At 55.2% G+C, this 25618-nt stretch overlaps 1 protein-coding gene across 14 annotated transcripts in view; it reads right to left on the bottom strand.

Moving 5' to 3' along the window:
- Window positions 1–939: 939 nt before the first annotated feature.
- The window catches only part of CAPN15 (calpain 15), a 56552-nt gene continuing 31873 nt past the window's right edge, over window positions 940–25618 (bottom strand). For 11 of the 14 annotated variants that reach the window (XM_085592578.1, XM_085592577.1, XM_085592573.1 and 8 more), the window contains 11 exons: window positions 14016–15510; window positions 10475–10683; window positions 9842–10025; window positions 6936–7159; window positions 5961–6086; window positions 5168–5320; window positions 4857–5018; window positions 4141–4367; window positions 3782–3942; window positions 3337–3515; window positions 940–3105 (listed from right to left, as the gene is read on the bottom strand). In XM_085592578.1, the coding sequence (XP_085448704.1) occupies window positions 2928–3105; window positions 3337–3515; window positions 3782–3942; window positions 4141–4367; window positions 4857–5018; window positions 5168–5320; window positions 5961–6086; window positions 6936–7159; window positions 9842–10025; window positions 10475–10683; window positions 14016–15488 (3276 nt within the window). In that variant the 5' untranslated portion in view covers window positions 15489–15510 and the 3' untranslated portion in view covers window positions 940–2927. Of the gene's footprint in view, window positions 3106–3329; window positions 3516–3781; window positions 3943–4140; window positions 4368–4856; window positions 5019–5167; window positions 5321–5960; window positions 6087–6935; window positions 7160–9841; window positions 10026–10474; window positions 10684–14015; window positions 15511–20308; window positions 20718–25618 lie in introns of all 14 variants that reach the window. The other 3 variants (XM_085592575.1, XM_085592574.1, XM_085592568.1) reach the window with 3 other exon arrangements.

Genomic DNA, 25618 nt, shown 5'->3' with positions numbered 1-25618 from the left:
GTGGGAAGGCAGGACACGATCACCCACTTGGGCTGGTCATCGCGACAAGAGCCAGCACCAGGTCACTGCGCTGAGATGTCCCGGCGTGTCCTTGGCACTGAGCAGCACGGAACGGGGAGGGGGGACCCGTCACAGCCCCCCGGGATGGCCAGGAGGCGACAGCGAGGGGCTGCACGGCCGCGAGGGTTAAACCCGGCTCCTCTCCCTGAACAGACTGAGGGAGAGGAGGGAGCGTGGCAGTGCCCTCCCCGCCAAAATTAACTCTCCATCTGTTTCTCCCTGGCTGAGGCTGATGGCTTGTGACAGGGCCTCCTGAATGCAAAGATGTTTCGCCCGGAAAAATCTATTACAAGTTGCTGTAAGAAAGAGCGAAATCCTCTCCTTCTGTCTCTCCCTACTGGTCTCAAGGTGCCCACCCCGGGCGAGAGCGGGCTGGCAGCCGGCCGCCTCCGCTCAGCCGGAAAGTTCTCCCCGCGCCAGGCGGCCCCGCCGCCGGACAAAGGCTCGGCAGGAGCCGGGGCGCTGCCCTGGCTGCGGCAGAGGGATGCTCCTCACACGGCGCCGGGCACGCAGCGGGCACGGCCAGCGCGCCGCCCGGCATGAACGGGTGGGGAAACTGAGGCACGAGCGGGAGAGCGTCCAGGCGGGCGGTGGGTGCCCTCTCCCGGCCACGGCACAGCCCTGCTCGGCCCTGCGGGAGAACACCGCTCATTTAAGGGGAATTTCTGGATTTTGCTTCTGTTCTGCTTTATTTCCGCCTCTCTCTACGTTCCCACACCTCCAAGTGCGGGAAGATTTCAAATTCCCCTTTTATTGGTGCTCAGCTCTCCCCCGGCACCGACTGTCACTGCTCCACAGAAATGCCTTCAAGACCATGGCTCTGAACCCCAAACCAGCCCACCCATCTCTTTCGTCTCTTCCACAGCAAAACCAGGCAGCTTCAGTAAAAAACAAAACTTTATTTGGTCCGTCAGAACCTGAGTTTGAAAACCACCCATGGATAATTCATATCATACAGGGATTACTGATCTGATTTACAATTGATAAAATATCCTATGATTCTGAAGAGCTGGACAGTATTTACAGGGTTAAAAATATTCACAGCTCAGAAAGACAGAAAGAGAGAGGAGAAAAAAAAGTGAAGGACAAATCATCCCAAGGAGGAAGGAGCTGGAAAGAGAGAAAACAGACCAACAAACAGAAGTACAGACAGAGCTTGGCTCAGCAGCCCCAGCTGGGGGGGCTGGGAGGATGCCAGGGCAGCCCACCCCCCCTGCCACCCCCAATCCCTGGGGGACAAAGAGGGACAGAGCCCTGCACCCTCTGCCCAGCCCAGCTGCTGGTGCAGGTTTGGGGTGCAGGGTTTGGGGTGCAGGACCCCCCAGCATGGTCCTGCCAGAACGGGGTCCAGCATCGCCCATCGCCCCCCCTCAGCTGTAAGTCCACACAGCTCAGGAAGGAGATGGTACACAGGGGAACCCCCAAAACACACACACACACACACACACACACACACACACACACACACACACACACACACACACTCTCACTCACACACACACACACACTCACACACACACTCTCACTCGCACACACACACACACTCACACACACTCACACATACTCACAACACACACACTCACTCACACACACACACACTCACACACACACACACACATACTCATTCACACACACTCACACACACACACACACTCACTCTCACTCACACACATACAACACACACACTCACTCACACACACTCACACACACACTCACACACACGCACTCACATCTCAAGTCAGAGAGCCACAATGCCCTGAAAATGTGGGGTGCAGCTCCCCCCAGGATCAGCCCCCACCTCGGAGCACCCACAGGGCCAGCAGCACCCTGAGGTGCAGCCTTTGCTTTGTGCTCAGTGCCTCCCACAGCACTCGGGCTCTGGAGGAGGGGGCTCCCTGCTTCACCCCCAAAACCACCCCTTCCCCAGCACATGGACTCGTGGTAACTCCAGGGAAGTGCTCCCTGGCCCCAGGTCTGTACCTGCTGCCCACCTTCCCTCAGCAGGGCACAGGAGGGGCCCACAGGGCAGTGCCAGGGGGCTGAGCCCAGCTCGGGCCATGGCTTCTGTCCAGGCACTGCTCCCGCCGGCCGCCTTTGCATAGTAACACTTGTGTGACAGGGAGAGCGGCCCCGGGCCGCAGCCCCCGCCAGCAGCACCCCAAGGCCCTGCTCCCCACCCGGAGCCGAGCAGGAAGTGGCGAGTTTCACCCCAATTACAGCAAAACCCCCTCAGCAGCAGCTTTCTGCGACAACCCTGTGCCCTCTCCCTGCCAGCCCCAGCACCCAGGATGGGCGGGGGGTCCCTGGCATGGGTGGCGCCATGGCAGTGGGACCCTGGCACTCCCCAGCCCAACCTCAGCACCACGCTGGTCCTGGCAGCAGACAAAGGGGGCAACAAGACAGCGGGAAGGGCCTGGGGACAGACGGAGCTTCACACAGACGGACAGACATCAGAGGTATATTCTGCTTTTTGCAGCGCCAGTGCCCTGGCGCCACGGGAAGGGGCAGAGTCCTGAGCGTGGTGCCTGGGAAGGGTCTTGACAGCAACCTCCAGCCCCTCCCTCTCCCCCAGCCCCCGGGGTGGGCAGAGGGCACCGGGCCCAGCACAGGACCGGGGCAGGTGGGATCCTGAGATGGCCCATGCCCCCAGCCGCTCCTTGTAAAGTGCGTGGGGGCAGCAGTGCCAGGGCAGCAGGCAGGGCTGGTGCTGGCCCTGAGAACTCGCCCCGGCCCCGCGGCGTGGGGCAAAGTGCTGGGGCTGCCACTCCAGCTGTGCCCACAGCTCAGCGCTGGTGGCTCGGGGGCACTCCGGGCCAGAGGCTCGGTGACAGGAACGGGGCAGCAGGGCGGGGAAGGGGAGGCTTTCGTCATAGGGGCCGGGGGCCATGCAGCCCAGCGACCTCGGGCGTGAGCAGCGGGTTGTGGGTGCCCTTCGTCAGCATCCAGTCATTGAGGAAGGCCTGGGTGGCTTTGCGGTGCGCCAGGCGGTGCGTGATGGAGAAGCCGGCGTTACCCTCCAGCTGGGACAGGATCACCAACACCTGCCTGTGGAGAGAGCCAGGGGCTCAGGGCAGCAGCCTCCACCCCTGCAATGCCACCTCTGCCCCAAGAATCCCACCTTTGCCCTGGCAATCCCACCTCTGTCCTGAAAATCCCATCTCTGCCCCAGCAATCCCACCCTGTCCATGCCTCCCTGCCAGCCCTGGCTCTGCCTTTCTCCCAGCCTCATGGCAGCCCCATGGCAGCCCCCGTGACCCACCCCTGCCTACCCCAGACCTGTGCAGGGGGGGGACGCTGTCCTGTGTCTTGAGGCTGCCGCGCGTGGACACGACGTTGAAGCTGTCGGTGCAGTCGCACTGCACGTGCAGGTAGGACTTGGGGTGCCGGTTCTCCACCACCACGATGAGCCCTGCCCAGCCGTGGGTCAGGTAGTAGCAGGTCATCCCCTCACGGCCCTGGGGCAGACAGCAGGGAAGAAGATGAATCCTCTGGGCACTCCTGTCCCCAAATCAAAACCTCTGCACTGGCATCTTCCACTCTAGCCAAGGGCAGCCCATCTGCTGGGGTGCCCCGCGCTGCCCAAAGGAACAAAGGGGGTGGGCAGCCAGGGGTGGCAACCAGAGCTGGCACAGCCTTGCCCAAGGGCCCCACAGGCCCAGGCTCCCTCTGGCAGCATCACCCCTCTCCCCACTGCAGTCCCCACCCTGTGCCCCCCACCCACCTCGTGGCGCTCGCCCTTGTTCTCGGTCAGCAGGATGATGGCATCTGCCAGCGTGGTGGGCTGTGCCTCCACCTGCTCCACCATCACCAGGCGGGAGCTGTAGATAGCCAGGATGTAGCTGGAATAATCAGTGGCTGGTCGGCTGCTGGTGGGACTTGAAGCTACATAGACACACAAAGGAATGGGGATCAGGGAACTGTCACCAAGCCCACAACCTGTCACAATCCCCAGGAGCATGGTGCTCCAGGGTTGATGCATGTGCAACATCAAACAGGCAACCTCCACCCTCAAGAAGGTCCCCATGAGGAGGACCAAGGGCTTTGGCACCTCACTCCCCCAGGACCCCTCCATGCCCTCACCCTGGGCAGCAGGGCCGGCCAGGGCAGCGCTCCAGTGGTTGAAGGCACAGCACACGACGGCGTATTCGCCCGGCTCCAGCATCACGTCGCAGTTGACGAACTTCTTGACGGCTCGCTTGCTGTGGGCCATCAGCCGGCCCAGGCTCAGCTTGTTCCCACTGGTGAAGGTGGCCCGGAAAACCATGATGCACAAGTCCAGCAAGTGGCTGTCCACCGTGTCCGACCTCCTGTGTCAGGGAGGAAGGGTCACACGTCACCCAAGACACAGGCAGCAGATCGAGGGAACAGCTATCCCACTGCCCCAACTATCCAGCCCCAGGAGCCAGCCATGTACTCAGGAGCTGGGTTCCAGCTAAACATGAGCAGTTCCCCAGATTTGGAGAGATGATGGGTGCCCATCCCTGAGCTCTGTGACACTGGGAGATGCCATGTGGGAGATGCCAATGTGTTTGGATTTCTTTTGGGTCCACAGAAACAGAATTGTGCAATCATAAATGTTGGGAAAGTCCTTTTCAGTGAAGAAATTTTCCCCAATATCCAAACTAAACCTCCCCTGGTGCAACTTGAGGCTGTTTACCCTTGTCCTGTCTGAAAGCAGAGCCTGACCCCTACCTGGCTGCACTCTCCTGTCAGGAGTTGTGCAGAGCCACAAGGTCCCCTCTGAGCCTCCCTTTCTCCAAGCTGAGCCCCCCATTTTGCTGCCCTGCCCAGCTCACCTGCTGCCCTCCTGGAAGAGGGCAAACTCCAGAGCTGCGCGTTCCAACACCGTCAGCGACGTCACCGTCACCGGCCCGTTGGCCTTGTTGGGGAACACGCCCTGCACACGCACCTCGTGCCAATCCGAATGGAGTTTGCAGATATCCACGGAGTCAAAATACCTGTGGGGAAACCGGGCTCAGTCCCATGCTGCAGGACACCCACATTCCCTGGGAATGACCGGTCCCACCTGCCCCATCATGACCCCACGTCCCGTTTTCCATTCCTGCCCTGTTCCCTGCCCCACAGCTCTGCTCTGGTGGTGCCATACTTGATGAAGTCGCTGTACTCCATCCAGAAGACGCCCTCGCTGCTGCCATGGGGCATCAGGTCGTGGCGCAGAGGGAGCGGCCAGTGCGGCCACTCGTCCGACCAGCTGCCATTCCAGGAGAAGCGGCCCCAGGGATTCCGGAGACGCAGTAACCTGGGGGAAGGGGAAAAGTCAGAGACCCAGGAGGGAAGGGAGATCCAGCCTGCCCCCCACAAAGGACACCCTGTCACTCCAGCCTTACAAAGCCCTCACAGCATCCCAGAACTAATGTGTCACCCACATCATGGCCCCAGATGTCCCTGTCCTGTGGCTCTGGTCCTGCTGCTGCTCCCTCTGCCCTTCCCTGCCCAAAGGGGCTCAGCCAGGTGCTGTGGGGAAGGAGCTCAGCAGGGGAGAGGCTGCTGAGAGTGACATGGCTGAAAATACAGCTTCCTACAGCAGCCAGCTGTCAGGGTGGCACCCACTTCTCTCCCACTTCCATTCAAAGGTGAGCACTATGCTCTGAGCACCTCACCGAAGTGAGAACTCAACTCAGTCCTCTGTGTCTTGTGAGACCAAGTGAAAAGTTCCACCCCTGGACATAGAGGCAGCACCAGGCAAGGACAGCTCATATGATATCAACATTTATGTGACACCCTAGGATGGTGTCATCCTTGCTGGCCATGAGGAAGGGACACCAAAGAGTCCCCAAGGTCCTGTTCACCATGTCCTCAGTTATCTGTCCCCAGGTTTTCTGCTGGGTCTGCTGGCAGGAGCAGCTGCAGTGGCATGGCAGGCTCCAGCCTGAGCTCACCTGAAGCCCTGGACATCCCGCACGTCCAGGATGGAATAGGCGTGCCGGGGTCGGAGCCCCATGCTCTCGTAGGCCACATCATCCACCTTCATGTTGCCTCCGCCGCAGGACGCGCCCATGAGGAACCTGCACGGGGACAGCAAACCCTCGGGGTCCTGCCGTGGGGGAAGCTCATCCCTCTCTAACAAGGCATGGGACAGCTTCCTCCCAGGAGGCTCTCTGCAACAACACTGCTGGGGTCAACAACACTCCCCAGGCAGTGCCCGGCCCCGCTGGCCAGAGCTCCCTCCCCTTGCCCACGTGCATGCTGAGCCCAGGCTCCGAGGAGAGCTGCTTTGCACTGGTAAGTATTGCCCCAAACCTCCCCCAGTTTCTACCAGGTCCCAGGGTCCTGCACACTTCTGCTGGTTGGCAGAAAGCCGTGGAGAAAGGCAGGTGGTCCAGCAGCTAGACAAGTTGGCAGGGGTGAGGACACTATTTTGGGGCAGGTTTAGGGGAATGCCATGAGCTATCCATCCATGGGGCCACATACCCCAGCCTTCAGCCAACCCAGCTGCCCTCCTGCCCAAGTGATGAGCAGGAGGTCTCTGCTTTGGCTGTGCCCCCTCTAGACCAGAGCTAGTCAGGTGTCATTAGCAAAGATGTCACATATGGATGGGAGACATGGGCAGGGTGAAGCATTCACACAACAGGAAAGCTCAAAGCAAAGCAAGTGGGCTCAGTGCCACTTCCTAACTCCTGCAAGACAACAGGAAGCATGGGAATTTCACAAGGCTCTTAATTTCATATGAGAATCACTCACAGGAGAAATAATTTCTTAGAGCTTCGAGTGGGAGCTCCACCAATGCTCTAGATGAGTGGCAAGGGTGGTGGACTCTACCCCAGCTAATGCAGTAACCCCTCTCCTGAGCCTCTAAAGACAAGAATGCTCCCCCTCGCCCCCTCTCCAGTGTCCCTGCTCCTGCCTCGTCTTACCCAGCCTCCTTAGAACTCAGCATTTTGGCCCAGATGAGGTCAGTGTCAATGGGCTCCTCGCGAGGGTTAGTGGAGCTGACCTGCAGCATCAGGCTCTCGCAGGGGGCCCCTGTGAGCGTGGCCAGGCCTTCGATGGCACGCCCGGCCTGCAGGGCGAAGTACGAACCGTGCAGCTTGGCCAGCGCCTTCTCGATGAGGGCCACCCACAGCTGCTTCCTCTGGGCCTGCAGAGACAGGGAGGGACACATCACCACCAGGCAGGACTGGGACAGCCATCTGGAACAGCAAGGCCATGTCAGGAGCTGGTCCCCTTGGCCATGGGTGACCCGTTCACTCTTTGCTCAGTGTCTTGTTTGCAGAGTTCAATTCCCCTTGGAAAGAAGTCCTGGAATGAACATCCAAGAGGACTGGATGCTGACAGAACTGCACTCTAGGGTGCCCAGCAATCAGGCTGGCAGGGTGTGTGCCCACCCTGAGCCCCTTCTGTCCACTTCAACCTGAACTTAGAATCATTTAATAATGGAAGAGGACACCAATGCTGACAGAGCTCAAATTTGGACAACGCTCTCAGGTGCAAGGTGGGATTGCTGGGGTGCCCTGTGCAGGGCCAGGAGTTGGACTCATGATCCTTGTGGGTCCCTTCCCACTCAGGACATTTAGGGTTCTGTGGTGTAGAGCACATCTGGAACAGCTGCCTTTAACTCACACACCTCTGCAAACCCAAACCAACACCCCTCTTTGGCAGAGGAGGCTCCCCGGAGCGCAGATGGCCACAGGACTGATTGGATTCCACCCAGGCAACACAGACACTGCTTCAAGGACAAGCTCCAAAACCTTGGACTGGCGAAGTCCTCAACTCCAGCACAGGGAGTAACTACAAGGCCTAATTACAAAACACAAGTTTTTTTCCAGCAAATGGGATTTGGTATCCGGTGCTTGGAGAGCAGCAGGGAAAATCACTGGTACATTGTGCCTGTGTGACTCACAGGTGGCAGCCAAGAGCTGGCAGAGGAAAGGAGGGCAGTGAAGATTTCTTTCTGACGGATAAAGAGAGCTTAAAAGTGCTTTTTGCTGGTTTTTGGGTCCCTCACTGAACAAAATCCATGTTGTTTATTTCTGCCTGATCCACAGCCAGGGAGCTCAGATAAGAGCCTGATTTTCTTTTATTTTTAAAACTCTGATTTTCCTTTTATATCCCCCACATCCAACTCCCACAGCTGAACACTCAGCAGAAAAATCTCATCACGATTCAGATGCCCCTGGAAACAGAGGCAAGGCAAGTCCAGCCCATGTGAAAACCTCCACATGGTTTTCTTTAAAAAACTCCAAAATCTTAAAGAAACTCCAAAAGCAGACTTGAAATTCATGAAAGATGGGAAAAAAAGGTAAAAACCAAGACAGGTAAATCTTATGCTGAAACAGCGAAATGCATCTGTATGCTTTGTCTACTGAGGCAGAATGTAGACACAAACTCCTTCTTCCCTACTCTGAAGTTTGAATCCTGTCCTGACATGGCTGTGTCTCAAAACCCAGAGGACTGGATTTGCAGAACGAAATCCAAGCCAACAGTCCCAGTCCCTGTCTCTTCCTGACAGTGGTACTTTGTTTCCTTTAGCAGATTTTGCCCCCTGAGTTTCAACAGAGATGTTCTCAGTCTCCTTCATGGACATGATCCCAGCAAGAGCCCCTGGGGCTGCCAGGCAGGGCAGGGCACAGTGATGTCCTGGAGGGGCTGAGGGAGCTCCACTGACCTGGGCAGATGCCACCCCAGCGTGCTCAGAGTACCTGGGCACTGGCTGGGAACAGGCTGCTCCATGTGCCATCCCCTCCTTCTCCACAGGTCCTCCCTGGCACAGCCAAGCTGCCAGACCTCTCCTCAGAGGAAAGCAACAGCTTTCCCTCAGTCCCTCACAGTGCAAAACACAGGTTAAAGTGTTTTCCTTTTATATGAAGAATATGGGTGGCTTTCCCTGCAAGTGAAGTGGCTGTGGTGCAAGGAGTTAGGGAAAAGTAAATGTGAATGAAACTTCTCTACTGCGGCCTGGGAAATGCCAAAAGGGGTCTAAATAGATGGATATCATGGCCTCAAAGAGCTCAGCTGTTTTGAGGACACAGTAAAGAGCAGTGTCCTGAGCTGCAAACAGGGTGCAACCAGCGCTGGATCTTCCATTTGTGTCACAGCATGCCCTGGCAGCTCCAGGCTTGGGGCAGCTGGGAAGTACCTGCTGGGAAAGGAGCTGGGAGTGCTGCTTGGCAGCAGCTGAACATGAGTCAGATGTGCCCAGGTGGGCAAGGTCAATGACACCTGGCATGACAGGGAGGACGTTGAGGGGCTAGAATGTGTCCAGAGAAGGGAATGGAGCTGGGAAGTGTCAGGAGCACCAGGAGGGGCTGAGGGAGCTGGAAAGGGGCTCAGCCTGGAGAAAAGGAGGCTCAGGGAGACTTTGTGGCTCTGTACAACTCCTGACAGGAGAGGGCAGCCGGGGGGGGGTCAAGCTCTGCTCCCAGGGAACAGGGACAGGACAAGAGGAAACAGACTCAAGTTGCACCAAAGGAGGTTTAGCTTGGTTATTTGGCAAATTCCTTAATGAAATGTGGTCAGGCATTGGAATGGGCTGTCCAGGGCACTGGTGGAGCCCCTATCCCTGGGAGTGTCCAGAAAACAAGTCAATGTGGTGCTTTATGGCATGGTCTAGCAGGCAAGGGGTATTTAATCAGTGGTTGGACTGATGATGTTTGGGGCCTTTTCCAACCTCAGTGTCTCTATGACTCTAAATGCAGCACGAAGTAGGGGCCTCACATGAACCCCAGCAGTGCCTCTTCCCACTGCCTCTCCTGCGACAGTCTGGGATGAGCCTCCCTGAGCCCTGGGGCACTGCCCACCCCCGTCCTGCCGTGGCACTAACCTGGGAGAAGAGCAGGTACCCGCACTCGTCGCAGGGCAGCATGTCATCCACCAGCACCGTGGTCCACGTGCCATCCTTGCACAGCCGCACCTGGTAGGCGCCCTCGGGGCACAGCGTCCTGGTGATCATCACCCTCTCCACCAGCTCGGGCCGCTCGGCCAGCACGGCCAGGGCGCTCAGGAACCTGCCGGGCAGGGGCGGCCTCAGCGCGGCACGGGTGGGCAGCATGGGAGAGAAGCACAGGAGGGCAGCACGGGCGGGCAGCACGGGAGGGCAGCATGGGCGGGCAGCACGGGTGGGCAGCACGGGAGGCCAGCATGGGAGGGCAGCATGGGAGGGCAGCATGGGAGAGAAGCACAGGAGGGCAGCACGGGTGGGCAGCACGGGAGGGCAGCAGGGGTGGGCAGCACGGGAGAGAAGCACGGGAGGGCAGCATGGGAGAGCAGCAGGGGCGGGCAGCATGGGAGGGCAGCACAGGAGGGCAGCGCTGGGAGGGGGTGAGGCAGAGCATGGGCTACAGCCCGGGGGCATAAATGGGTTTGAGTAGGGCTGAGGGGGCCGAGCTGGAGCTGGAGGAAGAGGAGGGAAAGAGGGAAGGGGCGGGAGGGTGTCGCCCAGCTCACTCGGCCTTACCAGCAGTTTCCCAGCAGTCCCTGCAGGATGTCCGAGGGCCGCGGGGTGCGGAACACTGACCACTTCACTGAGCGGTCCTTGAAGATGCTGCAGCTGATCTCGTGGGGCCGCAGCCACTGCTTCACCCGCTGCTGCACGCTGTCACCTTCCGGGAACCCCACGGACTTGGGCCCGGGGGGGAAACTGTCGTCCACAAAATTGACTTTGTTCTGTGAGGGCAAAAGGCAAGGAGAGCATTAGTTGGAGCCACTTGGGACTGCGGGGCCTGGAGAGCCTCCCACTCCCCCCTGAGAGACAGCAGACCTCGCAGCCCTCCTGCGTGGCCCAGGCAGTCCCTTCCCAGCCCTGCACGGGGGCAGGACTACACTGGTGTCTGCTGGCAGCAGCAGAGATGCTTTTTGTGCTTCAGGTCCAGCATTCAGCCTTGCTTGAGGCTCACCTCTCCGGTTTCAGGCTCTGGGCTGTGACTCCAATCTGCCTTTTTCTATTGCACAGGAGCCTCCCTGGGCAGGGACCGTCTCACACTTTGTGCTGGTGCTAAAAGCTGGGCTGTGGGGGGCCTTGGCTGCCTCCATAAGCAGCAAAGCCTGCAAACAGCAAGGCTTCGAGGAGCCACCTGGCATGCAAACACACCTCAACCCAAGCCTCGTCCCTGCCCCGGAGGGGACAGCTGGGCTTGGCAGCCCTGTGACATCCCCCAGGCACGTCCAGGGGGAATGGGAGGGGCAGCTTTTGCAATTGCATTCAGCCAGACCACAACCAGGCAAGCAATTTCAGAGTAAGGGTATCCCACGTCCCAGCCCTCCTGCAATAGCTGCTGTGTCATAAATAAATAGGATGGGTGGAAGGGCAGGTAATGCCATAGGCATTAACCACATGGATAGAAGCACAGAACTTCACCAAGTGGAGAAGGGTGGCTTTTTCAGTCTAACACAGGGTAAAATGAGAACAGGTGTTTCTTTGTTATTGTTAATTAAATTAAATTAAATTAAATTCTTTCAGCAAAAGCTGGCTCTGATTTAAATTAGCTTTACACACACCAAATTAGTAGTTGACCTCCTCTTTTGTGGCAATCCTACCTGAATGCTTCCTTTGTGGTGCCTCATTTAGCAGCTCCAGCTCCTCTTTTACAGGAGGGTGTTTTTCAGCTAATAGCTGTCCTGCTCTTTCAGGGGAGCATCTCCCCCGGCAGCTGAGAAGCAGCCACCACTCCAGCAGCCTCAGTCACAGCCTGGCTGGGGACCTGGTTGTGACCCATCTCTGCACAAGGATCTCTGGGCTCTGCAGGAATTTGTTGTGCAGGGCCATAAGGACACGAGGGAGAGGATTCACCCCCTCTACTCTGCCCTTGTGAGACCTCAGTTTTGTCCATCTCTGGAGGACTCAGCATAAGAAAGATGTGGATCTGTTAGAACAGGTCCAGGGGACCCCTTGGAAATGCTCTGTGGGCAGGATCCCCCCTGCTCTGGAGCCAGGCTGGGAGAGCTGGGGGTGTTCCCCTGGAGAAGGCTCTATGGAGACCTCAGAGCCCTTCCAGTGCCTAAAGGGGACTTATCAATAAGAGGGAAAGCAATTTTTCACATGGACAAGCAGTGATGGGACAAGGGGAATATTTTAAACTAAAAGGGGAGATATTTAGATTCTGTACTGGGGAAAAATTCTTCCCTGTGAGGGTGGGAAGGCCCTGGCACAAGCTGCCCAGGGAAGCTGTGGTTGCCCCATCTGTGGAAGCGTTCAAGGCCAGTCTTGACAGGACTTGGACTAACCTAGTGTGGTGGAAGGTGAGCTGGGTTGGCAGGGTTGGAGTGAGATGAGCTTTAAGGTCCCCTCCAACCCAAACCATTCTGATTCTATGATTCCAGTGGAAGAGGTCAGCTCTGCACTGCTCCTCAACAGAAGAGAAAGGGTAAAACTAAAATAGGGACCACACACTGAGAAGAGCTGAAAAGGGCATCCCTGGAATAGCAGAGGAAGGAAAACCCACAGCAGGAGCTCGAGCAGAAATCCTGGCAGGGAGCAGCAAGAGGAGCTGCTCCACATGACATGGGGCAGGGGACAACAGACGGAGGAGAACTTGGCCAGTGTGACTCCTCCAGGGGAAGGCTGAACAGCTGGGGCAGCTCGGAGGGACCTCACATGCCAGCCTGGCCAGGAGCACTGCGAGGGGCACCGAGAGCAGGGTGAGCACAGGGACGGGAGCAGCATCGTCCTTCCACTGCTGCCAGGCCTAACCTCACACCCAAAGAGTGTCAGAGCACACCTGGGGTTGGGGTGGAGGGGGATTTTTGGGAGATGGCCCACTCGGATCTAACGGTCCATTACGAGTGAGTTAAGGAGCACAACAGGCTCAGCTGAGGTTCTGGCTGAGCACTGCGGGACGGGGCAAGGCAGGCGCCCCTTCCTGGCAGTGCCACACGGCTCATTCAGCCTGGCCATCATCATGATTCATCCTTCAGGCCTGATTCCTGATGGAACAGATGTTCCCTGCCTACAAAAGAGGCTATTCACTTGCTTAAAAGACAGGGATAAGCAGAATCTGGGTCTCTGCTATAAAGACACCCACGCCTGTTAGGAAGGACATACAGCAATTTTAAAAAACCACAAGCCCAAACAAGATCATTCTCAGAGCTTCCCCTCTGAGCCAAACATCTCCGTTCCCTGGACTGTGCAGTGGAAATACAGGAATGGACATGATCCTCAGACCAGGCAGGAAATGCCTTGTCTGTACGTCAAAATGGGACTGCAACTCCCTTTCCATCTGGTCCAAAAGAGCTGGAGGGTTCCCCCAGAAAGAGGCCAGAGAAAGCAGCATTCACAGGAGCTTTTAATGCCATCCAGGGAAAAAAAATGAGGCCAACAGAGTGGTGTTTGAGGCTGAAACCCAACTGACTGGACCAGATACCTCACAGTGGGAAGGTGAGTGCTGGCACATACTCCTGAGACGTTCAGCTAGAGCCGGGCTACAGCTACAGCTCAGCTGGCCTCCTCAGAACAGGGGGAGCCATTTGTGCTGCTCCTCTGCATTTGCAACACCCAAACCAAGAATGCCAAGGCCCAGCCCATGGTTCTGAAACACCTGCAGTTGATGCCAGTGGCAGCAGTTCCTCTGCCTGCACTCTCATCCTGAGCCTCTGCTTGTTGCTTCCCAGATTTCCTGCATCCACAGACAGCAGTGCCACCAGCAAACCTGGACACACTCCCTGCCTTTCCCACCACTAGACACTGGAAGGTGGCACTGGAAGGAGATGGACTGACCACCTAAGGATGTCCCCTTCATCCCAGAAGTTCTCTCTCACTGATTTAAAACACCACTGGGTTTCAGAGTTAACAAGTTTAGCATTAGGTTTTAGACTTCCTCACCTTTGTACTAGGAGTGGGCTGTATGGGCTGTCTTGACCCCTGAGATTATTCTGCACCAAAATATGACATTTCAGTACTCACAAACAGCATGCAGCTGTTGCAAGGGAAGATCCCTGGAACCCAAGGCATGGAAGGTGCTGCCCCAGACCTATGGGGAAGCCAGGAACAAGCAAGCACTCACCTCCTGGCAGAAGGTCACGATGTTTTCCCACAGGGCTTTGGCCTCGCCCTCATCCGTTTGCCTCCTCTTCTCCACGTGCATGCTCTCCCTCCTCTTGAGGGGCTTGAGGCCCTTGTGCTGGGCCACGTACTGCTGGGGCGTGTGGCAGGCGCCGCAGTGCTTGGCCTTCATGTCGTTGAGCAGGGTGCAGGCAGGGCAGGCCCACTGGCCTGGCCGCTCCTGCCCGCCGGGCAGCGGGGCCGGGAAGAGCCGGGCGACCTTGCGCGCAGACGGGGCCTTGGCGCCGCAGGAGCAGCCGGCCCTGTCGCAGGCGCCGCAGTCGGGGCAGCGCGGGGCCGGCTCGCCCGGCGGGCCGTGCTCCTGGAAGCCGTGCAGCTTGGAGGAGCCGCACACCTTGCACTTCTGAGCCTGCGTGGGGTTCTTGAGGGTGCACTTGGAACAGGACCAGGTGGTGAAGTCAGGGCTGGAGGGGCTGCACGGGGTGAACCTCACAGAGTCCCCCACCACGTTGATGGTGTCGCTGCCTTTTTGGGTGCTGCAAACCTCGCACTTGCTGGCCCCAGCAGAGTTGAGCACGGAGCAGGAGCTGCACTTCCAGTGGGACGGACTGACCTCCATCTCCTCCTCCAGCACGCTCAGCCGTTTGTTGGACAGCAGGTCAGGGAAGCGTGCGGCAGGGGCAGCCCTGGCCTGACCTTGGGGAGAGCCCTTCTGCCCCATGGCGCCCGTGGCTGTGGGCTGGGAGCCTTCGGGGCCCGGCATCTGCAGCTGTGGGGGCACCTCCCGCCGGCTTCGGGGCACAGGGTTGTTCTGGAGCCCCGGGGAGAAGGGGCTGAAGGCTGGTATCTTCTGGACCTCTTGCTCCATAGCCACCGGGCCCTGGGTGGCCACGGCATCACCATCAGAGATCTCTGCGGAGACTAAAGGCTGCGGGGTGGAGGGGGTCATGTGGAATCCGGCCGGGGTGATGACTTCAGGGACGACCAGCGCCTCTGGTGGGATTTTGGGCAGGGAGAGCTTGCGTGGGCCACCACAGGCAGAGCAGGAGTTGGCCACAGGCGTGTTGTGCAGGGTGCAGCGCTGGCAAGCCCAGCCGCTCTCCAGCTCTGCTTCATCGGGGCTCTTCCCCTCTGAGTCCTCACCGCTGCTTTCTGCCTTGGCAGCCTCCTCCTTGGACGTGCCCTTGGGCTCCACCAGCACGGCAGGCTTGGGCAAGATGCCGTTGATGACGGGCAAGGGGGAGCCACTGGGTCCTGGCTCTGGGGTGAAGCCACACACCTCACAGGTTTCCTTGCCCAGAAAGTTCCTGAAGGTGCAGCGGGCACAGGCCCACTTCTGCTCCTCCACGCTGAGCCGCAGGATGTGGTTGAGGTCGGGCTTCTGGCGGGGGGCCTCGCAGATGGAGCACTGCCGCTGGCCCACGGGGTTCAGGAAGGTGCAGCGCGTGCAGGACCACTCGCGGACGGCAGCCATGGAGCCGGGAGAGTGAGAGTGGCTGCAAGAAAGAAGAACAGAGTGAGGCTGAGGCCAAGGCCACCCAATATGCAGAGGTGCCACGTGTTTCCTGGGCTGGCATAGCCAGGACCTTGCTTCCAGGAAGGGAACAACCATCCATCCAGTCACTGCTCAATTGGCACTTGCTCCTCTGGCACTGACAAATTCTCCAGGTGCATGGCAATGCATTGGCCTCCACCCAAAATGCTCCAGGAAGGGCAAAAGAAGTAGCCAGCACCCACTGACCCCATTCTCACAGTGGGGTTGTGCCCTGGTAAGCAAACACCATCTCTGTGCCCAACCCTGGCAACTTTGTGTGTCTGCAGGTCATTTGGAACTCTTTGGAGGAGGTGACACCCTGCTCTGCCTTCTTGCTGTTCCAGCATCAACTCTTTTCTCCTTCTCTACTCCATCCCACCTCTGTCTCACTTTCTGTTCCTGTCTCCCTCCTCTCCTTTCAGCTCCACACCACTTATCCACACTGGGATAACTGTGTTATCCCACACCAGACCCCACCAAGCCAAGGAAGGCAGGCTTTGGTGTGCAGAGGTGTTTCTACCTGGCTGTAGGTTTGGGGGCTGGAAGCTCACCAGCAGCTTCCAAGCTCAGCAAAGAGGAGCACCACGTCCCAGCTCCGGCTGCTTCCCCACTTATCTGTGAAGTAGAGAGGCCACCCCCTTCTGGCTGCACTAGTCTTGATTTCAACCTCCAACACTGCCTGGGAATGCCTGAAACCCAGATGGGAGAATGGGTCCAACACACGACAGAACCACCTCGTCCCAGGGCAGGAAGTCTCAATTACGTCTTCTTGGCAGGTTCAATATTCCAAAAGTGCAGCAGCAGCACCAGCTCCATGGACCATGGCGATTCCTCAGTTGCAGGGAAAACTATTCCCCCAGTGCAGCCCTCCTGGTGCTCTCAGGATGCCATGTGTGCTCTCACACTGAGAACAGCCCTGCAAGGTGCCCTTTGTCCCCTGCCTGGGGTCATTTCCTGCAGCTTGGAACAAAGGTGGGGCTAAAGCAGAGTTTTCTGCTTCCTCCTCCTTCACACAAGGGCAAACCAGATCTCCCTCAGTTGAACATGCACCAGGAGCCTGGAGCCCTGCCTCCATGCACTCCTGCTCCCAGATAAGATGGCCAAGTAATAAATCCAGTCTTGAACCTCAGCTCCAGGTCAGCTGTGCCTCTCTCCAGCAGAGCAGGCCCCTTCCAAGCCCTTCCTCCCTACTCTGCTTGCCTGAGACCACAGACAGGGTCAACTGTGCAGAAGAAGCCTCCAAGTCCATCCCATGCCCTCAGCTCTTCACAGGAACAGCAAAGTCAAACTTCCAGAGATGAAGAGCAGCCTAAGTCATGGAAGCTGCACCTCAGTGGGCTCACCACTGGCTCCCTCTCCAGCATCCCTTCAACAACCAAGTTCAACTAGAACAAAGGGGAAGAGGGTGTTTAATCCCAAAAAAGGCAGGCACAGTCAGCTCCAAGACGCCGGTGCAGCCTGTGGAAGGAACTGGGTCCTGGCTGGCCTCCAGAATCCCAAGCAGCAGCACCTGCAAACACACCTTCCCAAGGCTCTGAACAGACTGCAATGCAGCAGCAAGGTCTGGAGGGGCAGAGGATGCAGCCAGAACCCCCTGGGGAGGAGGGAAGTGACCCTCCCTTTGGCTGGCACATGAGAAACTCTCCTGGGAACACTCCAGCAGCAGCAGCAATCCAACCACATTTCCCACACGGCGCTCCACAGCCACTGGAAGTGAAGCTCCACCTCACAGAGATCAGATATAACCTTCAACTCCCTTCTTAAATCAAACACTTCTCTAAATAAAGCCTGAAATAAAGAAATCCATTTTATTGCAAGAGAGAGCTTGAAAATTCATTCTGGTTCATATATGGTGCCTGCATCACTTGAACTCTGCAAGGTGTTTATTTACTGGAGTTATTCCCAGCTAAGAGAAATATAAACACTGATTTTTTTGCCTCAAGTCCTACAGATGAGAGCCCCTGTACATCCCTCTCCCCTGTGGCAGCACCATGTCCACAACATCTGAAAGGCAGAGCATTCCTCAAGCAGAGGAGGGGAAGAAGCTGTCTGGCTCTGGCAGCAAATGGGGCCATGAAGGGCACCATGATATTTTTTTGCCTTACTGGATGAGGTTCATCAAACCACAGGCATCAGCAAAAGGCAAGGGAAGACTGTCAGCAATCTCTGCCACCCACCTCCAGCTTCCTCCATGTCATGTACACAGTGCAGGAGAGCACTGGCTCCAAAAAATCCGCTCAAAACATGGATGCCAGTGCTTTTTGTGGATTGGGAGAAACAGCCACCAATCTTCCTCCTGTATATCCCTCACACACCCATGGTCCTACTCAGCAGGCAAAGGCTTCTAGCAATGCCATCACAGGACCGTGAAAGGAATCACCCTGTCCTTTCTCATAGAGAGGAGAAAACCTAGGATAACCTAAAAGACAGAAGAACCACACAAGGGGACATTGGGATGAGCCACATCACCAGACCTGCTTGATGTGGCATCAGCAACAAGCTGCAGGCTCAGGGAAGGCAGCACCATTTCACTTGGCTGGGCGGGAGATCCAGGCTCCAGGCAGCTGGAAGCGGGGTGGAAGCCAGGACACTGAAGTGTCCTGGAATGGCCCTGGGGAGCTGTGACATTCTTTCGTCACACTGTTCCCCTCCTGGTCCCATCTTCTTGCCCCATGCAACAGGAGTCGGCCCCTAACACTTTCCAGCTGCTGCTGGGAATTCCACCTATTTGACTTTCTCGGGAAAACCAAAAAGCCTCCCAGAAGGGCCATCAGCTCTTTCCTCAGAGGTCCTGTGGTGGCAGGGCCACCAGTGTGACAAGCTTTGGCAGGAGACTCCTCTGCCTTCTGTTGCACATTGTGGTGCCCAGCAGTCACATGGTTTTCCTTGAAAATGAGAGGGAGACACACAGCATGGCAGAGGACACGGGACACGAACCTTCAGCTGTGCCCCACAGTTCTGGGTTCCCAGCTACCAATCCCCCAGCCTTGGCAACTGGCAGGACACCAGCCTGAAGCCTGCTTTCCCCATACTCCTGCCTAGGACTGATGGACAATTCCAGGCCCTGCCTGAAATGGAATTAAATTTAGGATCCAAGATCCCAGGGGTCACCAGGCTGGAACCTGCCTTTACATGGTCCAACCCATACCAGAACATGGTGGGTTATGGCAGCAGCCTCTGTCCCACAGCAACAACCTTCACCCAAAACTGAACCAGTTGAAGGAGAAATCCATCCTCAGCCTGTCCAAGCTCCATACTTCTCCTTAAACAGCCTGGCTGGCTCCTTTCCCAGCAGGCAACAAGGCTGCGTGAGGAAACAGGGTTATCTCCAGCACCTATTCACCAGGCCCATCTGTTGCATGTTAACACAGTCACTCTCCAGCACCAGCAAACACAACTGAGATAAACATTGCCTGCCACCTTCCTGTGGGAGAGGAGCTCCTCTGAAACCAGGGACCTGGCAGCACTCAGCCACAGGAGGGCTTTCCTGGGGGAAGTTCAGAGGGAGCACGGTGATGCAGGGCTCTGCTCCACAGCCTGGAAGCAGGGAGCTGCTGGGAGGCTCTTCTGGGGTGCACACAAAAAGGGCACCTTAGGGTGCAAGGACAGGGTAACATGCTACAACTCCACATCTCCAGCAATATGGATGGGGATAGATCCACATGGCTGTGCTTCTCACCACAGCAGCTCTCCCCAACCAAGGCAGGAGACATCAGCTGGTAGGAGGCACCACCACATTGGCAGGCGTGCCCCTACCTTGGCAATCACAGCAGTGTAATTATCATGCTTAAAAAATAATATAGAAAGTAATCAAGCAAGCAAGCAGCTTTCAGCACACTGATCAGGTCCCAGGGAACCTCACTGCTCCAGGGATTAAGAAGGTTCCAGCTGGTCACCTTCCAAAACCACTTTCAGGACAGTGATATTCCCGCCCCGGGCTCTGCTGAGTGATGAGTCTGCTGAGCCCTGCGTGTCCAGCTGCTGCAGAGCCCTGGCTCCTACACAGCCACCAAACTGGCCAGGGATGGCCACCACCTCTGGGCACCATCTGGGACCCAAGTCATCTCTGAAGCAGGGCAAAACAGGAAGGAACAAGGCAGGGTGGGAAACCGGGAAGAGCCCAAAAATCTGCAGTTTGTGCCTTTCCTGCTGGCAGGGAGTTGGTGGTGTGCCAGGGCTGTGTGGTGTGCAACTGAGCTCCAGGGCAGGAGATGGCTTCTGCCTCAGGCAGAAGCACCCTGGACTGCCAGAGAACTCCTCGAGGTGACCTGGGCACCAGAGTGAGATCCCAGGGCTCTGCTGCAGAGCTCACACTGGCAACAGGATTAGAGGAGATTGTGTCAATCACACACTGCAACACAATCAGGCTGTTTCTCTAAATAAAATTCCTCCAGAGCAGCTAAAGTCTTAAAACTTATGGCTTTGTTTCTCTCCCGCAGTAAATAAACAAATAAATAAAAATCAATTGTTCTAGTCAGCAACACAAACCCCGAGCTCTCTGACACACAATGCATCCCAGCAAAATCCTCACTGACAAATACAAGAAAAAGCACTAGAATTTTGTGGAAGAAAAGAAAAATTACCAAAAAAAAAAAAAAAAAAAAACCTAAACAAATCCTGCCTCAATGTCTGTGAGCTATAAATCCCTTCCCCTCAACCCCATGCTTTCTATTTAATATTTCCCATTTAATTTTCTTTCAGTAGCACTGTGGACCCTGATCTAAGAGAGGACTGCTAAGCATTCTCCCACACAGACCTACCACATCTCCAGAGCCAGCAGGAGCAGAAGGCACCTGTGCCCACCAGGAAGGGGTGCAGGAGGTCAGGAACCACTCAGAATCCCTCTGGCAGTGCACTGTTAGGAGCACACGTGGGTTGGGATCATGAAGCCCGGGCGAGGAGATGCTGTTGGCTGAGCTGACTCACTCTTGCAGAGCCAGGCAAGGGCTGGGAGGCTGGACCTAGAAGGTTGCAGCAGATATACTGGCAGAGCAACACAGAGACGGGGAACTGGGACTTTCCACTTGGTACAAGTTTCTATAGGAGCATCAGTGGAGACAAACAGTCTCTGATTCACACTTCTGAACCCCCAAGACTATAAAGGAAAGTGTCGGCAGCTCCGTGCTGGCATCATCCAAACAGGGCAGGTTGCATAAGTACTTCCAAATCCTGCCTCCAAAGTGAAAGAAGAAAATAAAACAGGCTTTAATACCAGTGACCTTCACCCCAGCCTGCCAAGACCCTTCCAGCTCAGGATATTCTGTCTTGGAGAGACATGGACAAAAATAAAGCACCACAAGGGACCTGTCCCTTTGGCCTTTTCTCCCAGATCTGCTGAGCAAGGGCAAGGACAGCAAAGAGACCCTCCCCTAACTCAGCCACACTTTCCTGGAGCACTGCATTAAAGTATCCATGTCAGGCAGTGCCAGGTGGTCCCACTGCAATGGCACAAACATTCCCAAAAACCAGAGGCTTCACCTCTCCACGTGGGTACAAAAGCAGCACCCCACTTTCACAAAAGCAGGCATGGAGGATCCCAGAGTAAATAGGGCAGAAGAGACCTTGGGGTGATCTCCAGCTCAAACTCCTGCTTCAAGCTGAATCTCTTAAAGGGATTGCAGCAGGTTTAGACAGTCTGGTCTTGAAACCTCCAAGGATGGAGACTTCATAACCTCTCTGGGCAGCGACCTCAACTAACTGACTGACCTTGGTCAGTTCTCCTATATAAGCTTCTCCTTATATCCAGTTTGATACTCTCCTGTTTCATCCTATGTTCGTTGTTTCCTGCCCTCCCACCATGTACTGCTTTGAAGAGCCCGGCTCTGACCTCTGGATGATGTGTCTGCAGGTATTTCTACAGTTCCTTCAATGCTTTCTCTCAAGCTGGAACTAAACATGGAATTCAGTTTTGAGCTGAAAGGGACCTTAAAGATCAACCAGTTCCAGCCTCTGCTAAGGGCAGGGACACCTTCCACTGTCCCAGGCTGCTCCAAGCCCCATCCAGCCTGGCCTTGGGCACTGCCAGGGATCCAGGGGCAGCCACAGCTGCTCTGGGCACCCTGTGCCAGGGCTGCCCACCCTGCCAGGGAACAATTCCTGCCCAATATCCCATCCATCCCTGCTCTCTGGCAGTGGGAGCCATTCCCTGTGTCTTGTCACTCCATGTCCTTGTCCCAAGTCTCTTTCCAGCTCTCCTGGAGCCCCTTTAGGCCCCGGAAGGGGCTCTGAGGTGTGCCTGGAGCTTTCTCCAGGTGAACACCCCCGGCTCTCCTAGCCTGGCTCCAGAGCAGAGGGGCTCCAGAGATCAACTCAGGGGGCTCCTCTGGACTCCCTCCAGAAGGGCATCATCTTTCTTGTGTTGAATTTTTGTCTGAGCCCAGCACTCTCACCATCTCCTTGCAGGACTCACACTCCAGCACCCTGATCACCAAAACACCCCAACACCAGCAACAGCTCCAAAAAGGTCACCACTTTCTTTATGCAGCCTGTGACACCAGGCATCCCCTTCAGCCAGGACCAGAGCTGGGGCTTTTCTCTGAGCTCGCTTTGTTCCTTCAGTTGGTGGAAAGAAACTGCAATAACTACAACTACACAAATTCCTCCTCTTGTTGAAGCACTGGAGGAAATGAAGACTTCTTGATCCTGAAATATTAATTTTTGAGCACTCAGGAGCTTTATCATATATTTATATCTGCTCTCACTCTTTAATGTCAACTCAGGACAAACTGTCAATGAATTCCAAGAAACACAGCTTAGATCGGGGATGGAAAAACAGCCAAGGGACCAGCCTGGTCCCCTTTCATGACAAACTCTCCTGTGGCCAGGACATCCCTTCTTTATGGAGGTTCCCTTCTCCCCACCCAGTATCAGTGCTCCTGTTCATTCACTGGAGCAGAACAATCACATTTATGCAGAAAATGGCATTTTTTACTGGTGATAACCCGCAGTGAATTGAAACAGGACAACTGGATTTGTCTTGTTTAATGAAGCAATGGTGGCAGGCAAAAATCCCTCATCAAAGCAGAAGGGAGGGGAAAAAAGGTCTAATTATGCATCAGGAAACCATGCAAGGGTGAGCACTTGATGGTGAATGGGGCCATAAAAGACCCAGCAACACCACACAACCCTCCCTAGAGGTGCCAAGAGGCTCAGACAGACACAAAGATTTTCCCAAGCTGATGATGGACTCCAGTTCCTGGGAATTTCTTGGTCCCATGGCACCAAACCTCCAGATGGTTCTAGCACAGTTTTTATTTAGTTTCTTCTTTTCCCACACTGGACACAGCTCCAGCAGCTCAGATTTGCTCCAACAGCCAGGGAGAGAAGAGGCTGAGAGTTTTAATGAGAAGTTCCCAGGGGAAAGCTGAACTCTGCTAATGAGAGGTCTGAGAAAAAAAACACTGGCCCAGCTGTACAGGGTGCACTCAGCACAGTTTTCTGCCAGCCAACAAAGCCACTGAACACGCTCTCAAACTGCAGCTGTCCCTGCAATTTACTCTCTTGCCACCTCTCCAAAAACACGGTTGTCTATCAAATGTGAGGATGAGAGGGGACATCTTGCTGTGGGACGGGCAAGAAAGGACCTCATAGAATCACAAGGTGTCCTGAGCTGGAAGGGACCCATAAGGATCATGAGTCGATCTCCTGGCCCTGCACAGGACACTCCAACAGTCCCACCCTGTGCATCCCTGAGAGCGCTGGGCAATTCTAAGGCAGTGCTTTGTAAATACCAGAGCTTGCAAGGAGTGCAAGTAGGAGAGAGAACACACTCCTCTATCCTCCACCAGAGGAATGTGTTCAGAATGTGGTGGGAAACAAGAGGAGGGCAGCAGCACAGCTGGGACAGGAGCAGCCTGAAAGCTCCTGTGACACACACCAAAGTCTGGCTTTGATGGGGAAGGGAAGTTGAGGAGACTGTCATGGCTTGCAGAATCCTCCTCATGGCTATAATCCCTGAGTTTTGCTCAGGAAAAGGGAGGCAAGAGGCAGAGTCTTTGGAGGGATCTGCCCATCTGAAGTTACTGGAGTTGCTGCAGGAATGCCAAGTGACACACACCTGGAAGGAGCGTGCCTCATGCTGGCTTCTCTCTGAGCCTGGGGACACACAGGGAGAGTTACCCTAAACTGATGGACAGGAGACAAGAGACTTTCATCATTCATCAAAGCAGAATCAGAATCTGGAAGGCCTGTCTTGTGAGAAAAACAGGCTGGGCATGATTAGCCTTTAATATACCTTAATTGCTGCAGTGTTGTAAGAAATGAGCTCCCAGAAGAAAACCAGTTTGGCTGGCAAAGCACAGGCACGCTGGGACAAGACCATTCCCAAAGGCTCCTCGGCTAATGAGCAGGTTTCCCATATGTCTGCCAGGGCAACAATTACAATCCCTGGGGACACAAAAGGAGGAGGCAGACCGAGTATTCCAAGGAGGTCAGCAAAGCCCAAGTTCCAGCATTGCTCAAAAGTTTTGCAGACTCTGGATGCACGAGCTTCTGATGAGGTCTCTCACCCTACAGCAGCACCTCCTGCACCTATCCAAGGCTATTGAGATGCAGGGCCCAGATGAGATGGCCAACAGCAATGTGACTTCTTCAAAACGCAGGATGGAGGGACTCAGTAGCACAGGATCATCATGGGACAGGATTTAGAGCAGCAAGGCTGGCAGGAGAATGGCCCAGGAAGGTCATTCTCGATGCCCCAGCCCTGGAGACAGCCACCAGCACACCCTCAACTCCTCCCAAGCTGCACTATTTCTCATTAAGATCAATTCCAGCTTGCTGTTATAATTAATAACCTCATCTTGCCTCCCTGCATGCAAGGAGGGGAAATTTTTGCAGTTGCAATAAGACTTTCCTTCAAAGAAACCAATATAGCACAGCGCTACTGCTGCCATCATTCCTCTTACTCAATTACTTTATTTACCTTTTCTGTACCTCATTTCCCTGGTCCTTTGTGTGCCTATGGAAATTAAAACCAAAAAATACCGAGCTCCATTTGCACCCAAATATTATAGCAGGGGGAGGAAATCTGTGTCCTTAACTCAGGCCAGCACTGTACCATGGCCATTAACACATTGATTTGCTTTGAGGAGATGATGAACTGAACAGCCTTGCTTTGACTACACAACACTTTGACCAAAATCTACATATAATGGATATTTGAACCCTCTCAAGAGCAAATACAGAAAGGAAGTATGGCAGTTTTATAGGGGTTTGTCACAGTGGCATGAAATTGGTGTAACTTGGGTGTAGAAAGCACAAAGGACATCTGGTTCTGCCAAAACATTAGTGAGTGCTTTGGCATGCTTGCAGCTTCCAAAAAAGCTGCTTTTTCAGGGGAAAAAAGCCCATAGTTCTCCAGCAAATGCAACACAAGAATTCAAGAATTTTATCTTTTTTTTTTTTTTTGTCAATAAAAGGCCTGAATCCTTGATGACTAATGACCCCAAGTTCTGTTGGATACTTGGAGCTTGAGCTTCAGCTTCTTGCACACTTGGAGCAAGAAAACACTTTGAGAAATGCAGTTTTGTTTTTTAGAAAGCCTGGTAAAAATTGGATCAGCTACCTTCAATGGTTTTTATAACTCCACTCCATCTCTGGTTTGAGCAAAAAGTTTCCCATGTAAAATAAACTTGTCCAGCAAAATTTGTGACCCCCTAAAACAGAGGAAGCATTGAACATGTGAGCACATCACATCACACAGGGATGGGAACACAGATCTTCAAGCTTCCTCTGGTATTAGGACAGTGTAAGATGTACAGAAATCAGGGTATATCAAAAACAGCAGGGAGAGGATTTATTACCAGTGCATCTGCTCTAGGACTAGCAGGATGCTGGGGAGGAACAGCTGGGAAGATGATGTCCTTTAATACTGCTGGCTACACTAATTCATCTCAAATCATGGCAGGTTTTAATTTAAAAACCCAACAGAATCTTGAGTAGGAAAAGTGGGAGGGATGGCCAGAAGAGCTCAAAATGGAAGGGCTTCAGATGAAAGGTGTGAGGGAATGGAGTAGAGCACATCTCTTTGGGTGCCTCATGTCTGGAGAGCGAGGCATGGTACAGGTTTGAGG

This window comes from Lonchura striata, chromosome 14 (genome assembly GCF_050655825.1).
Source record: "Lonchura striata isolate lonStrDom1 chromosome 14, ASM5065582v1, whole genome shotgun sequence".
Classification (NCBI taxonomy): Eukaryota; Metazoa; Chordata; class Aves; order Passeriformes; family Estrildidae; genus Lonchura; species Lonchura striata.
This window is presented reverse-complemented; position numbering and strand designations above follow the sequence as displayed.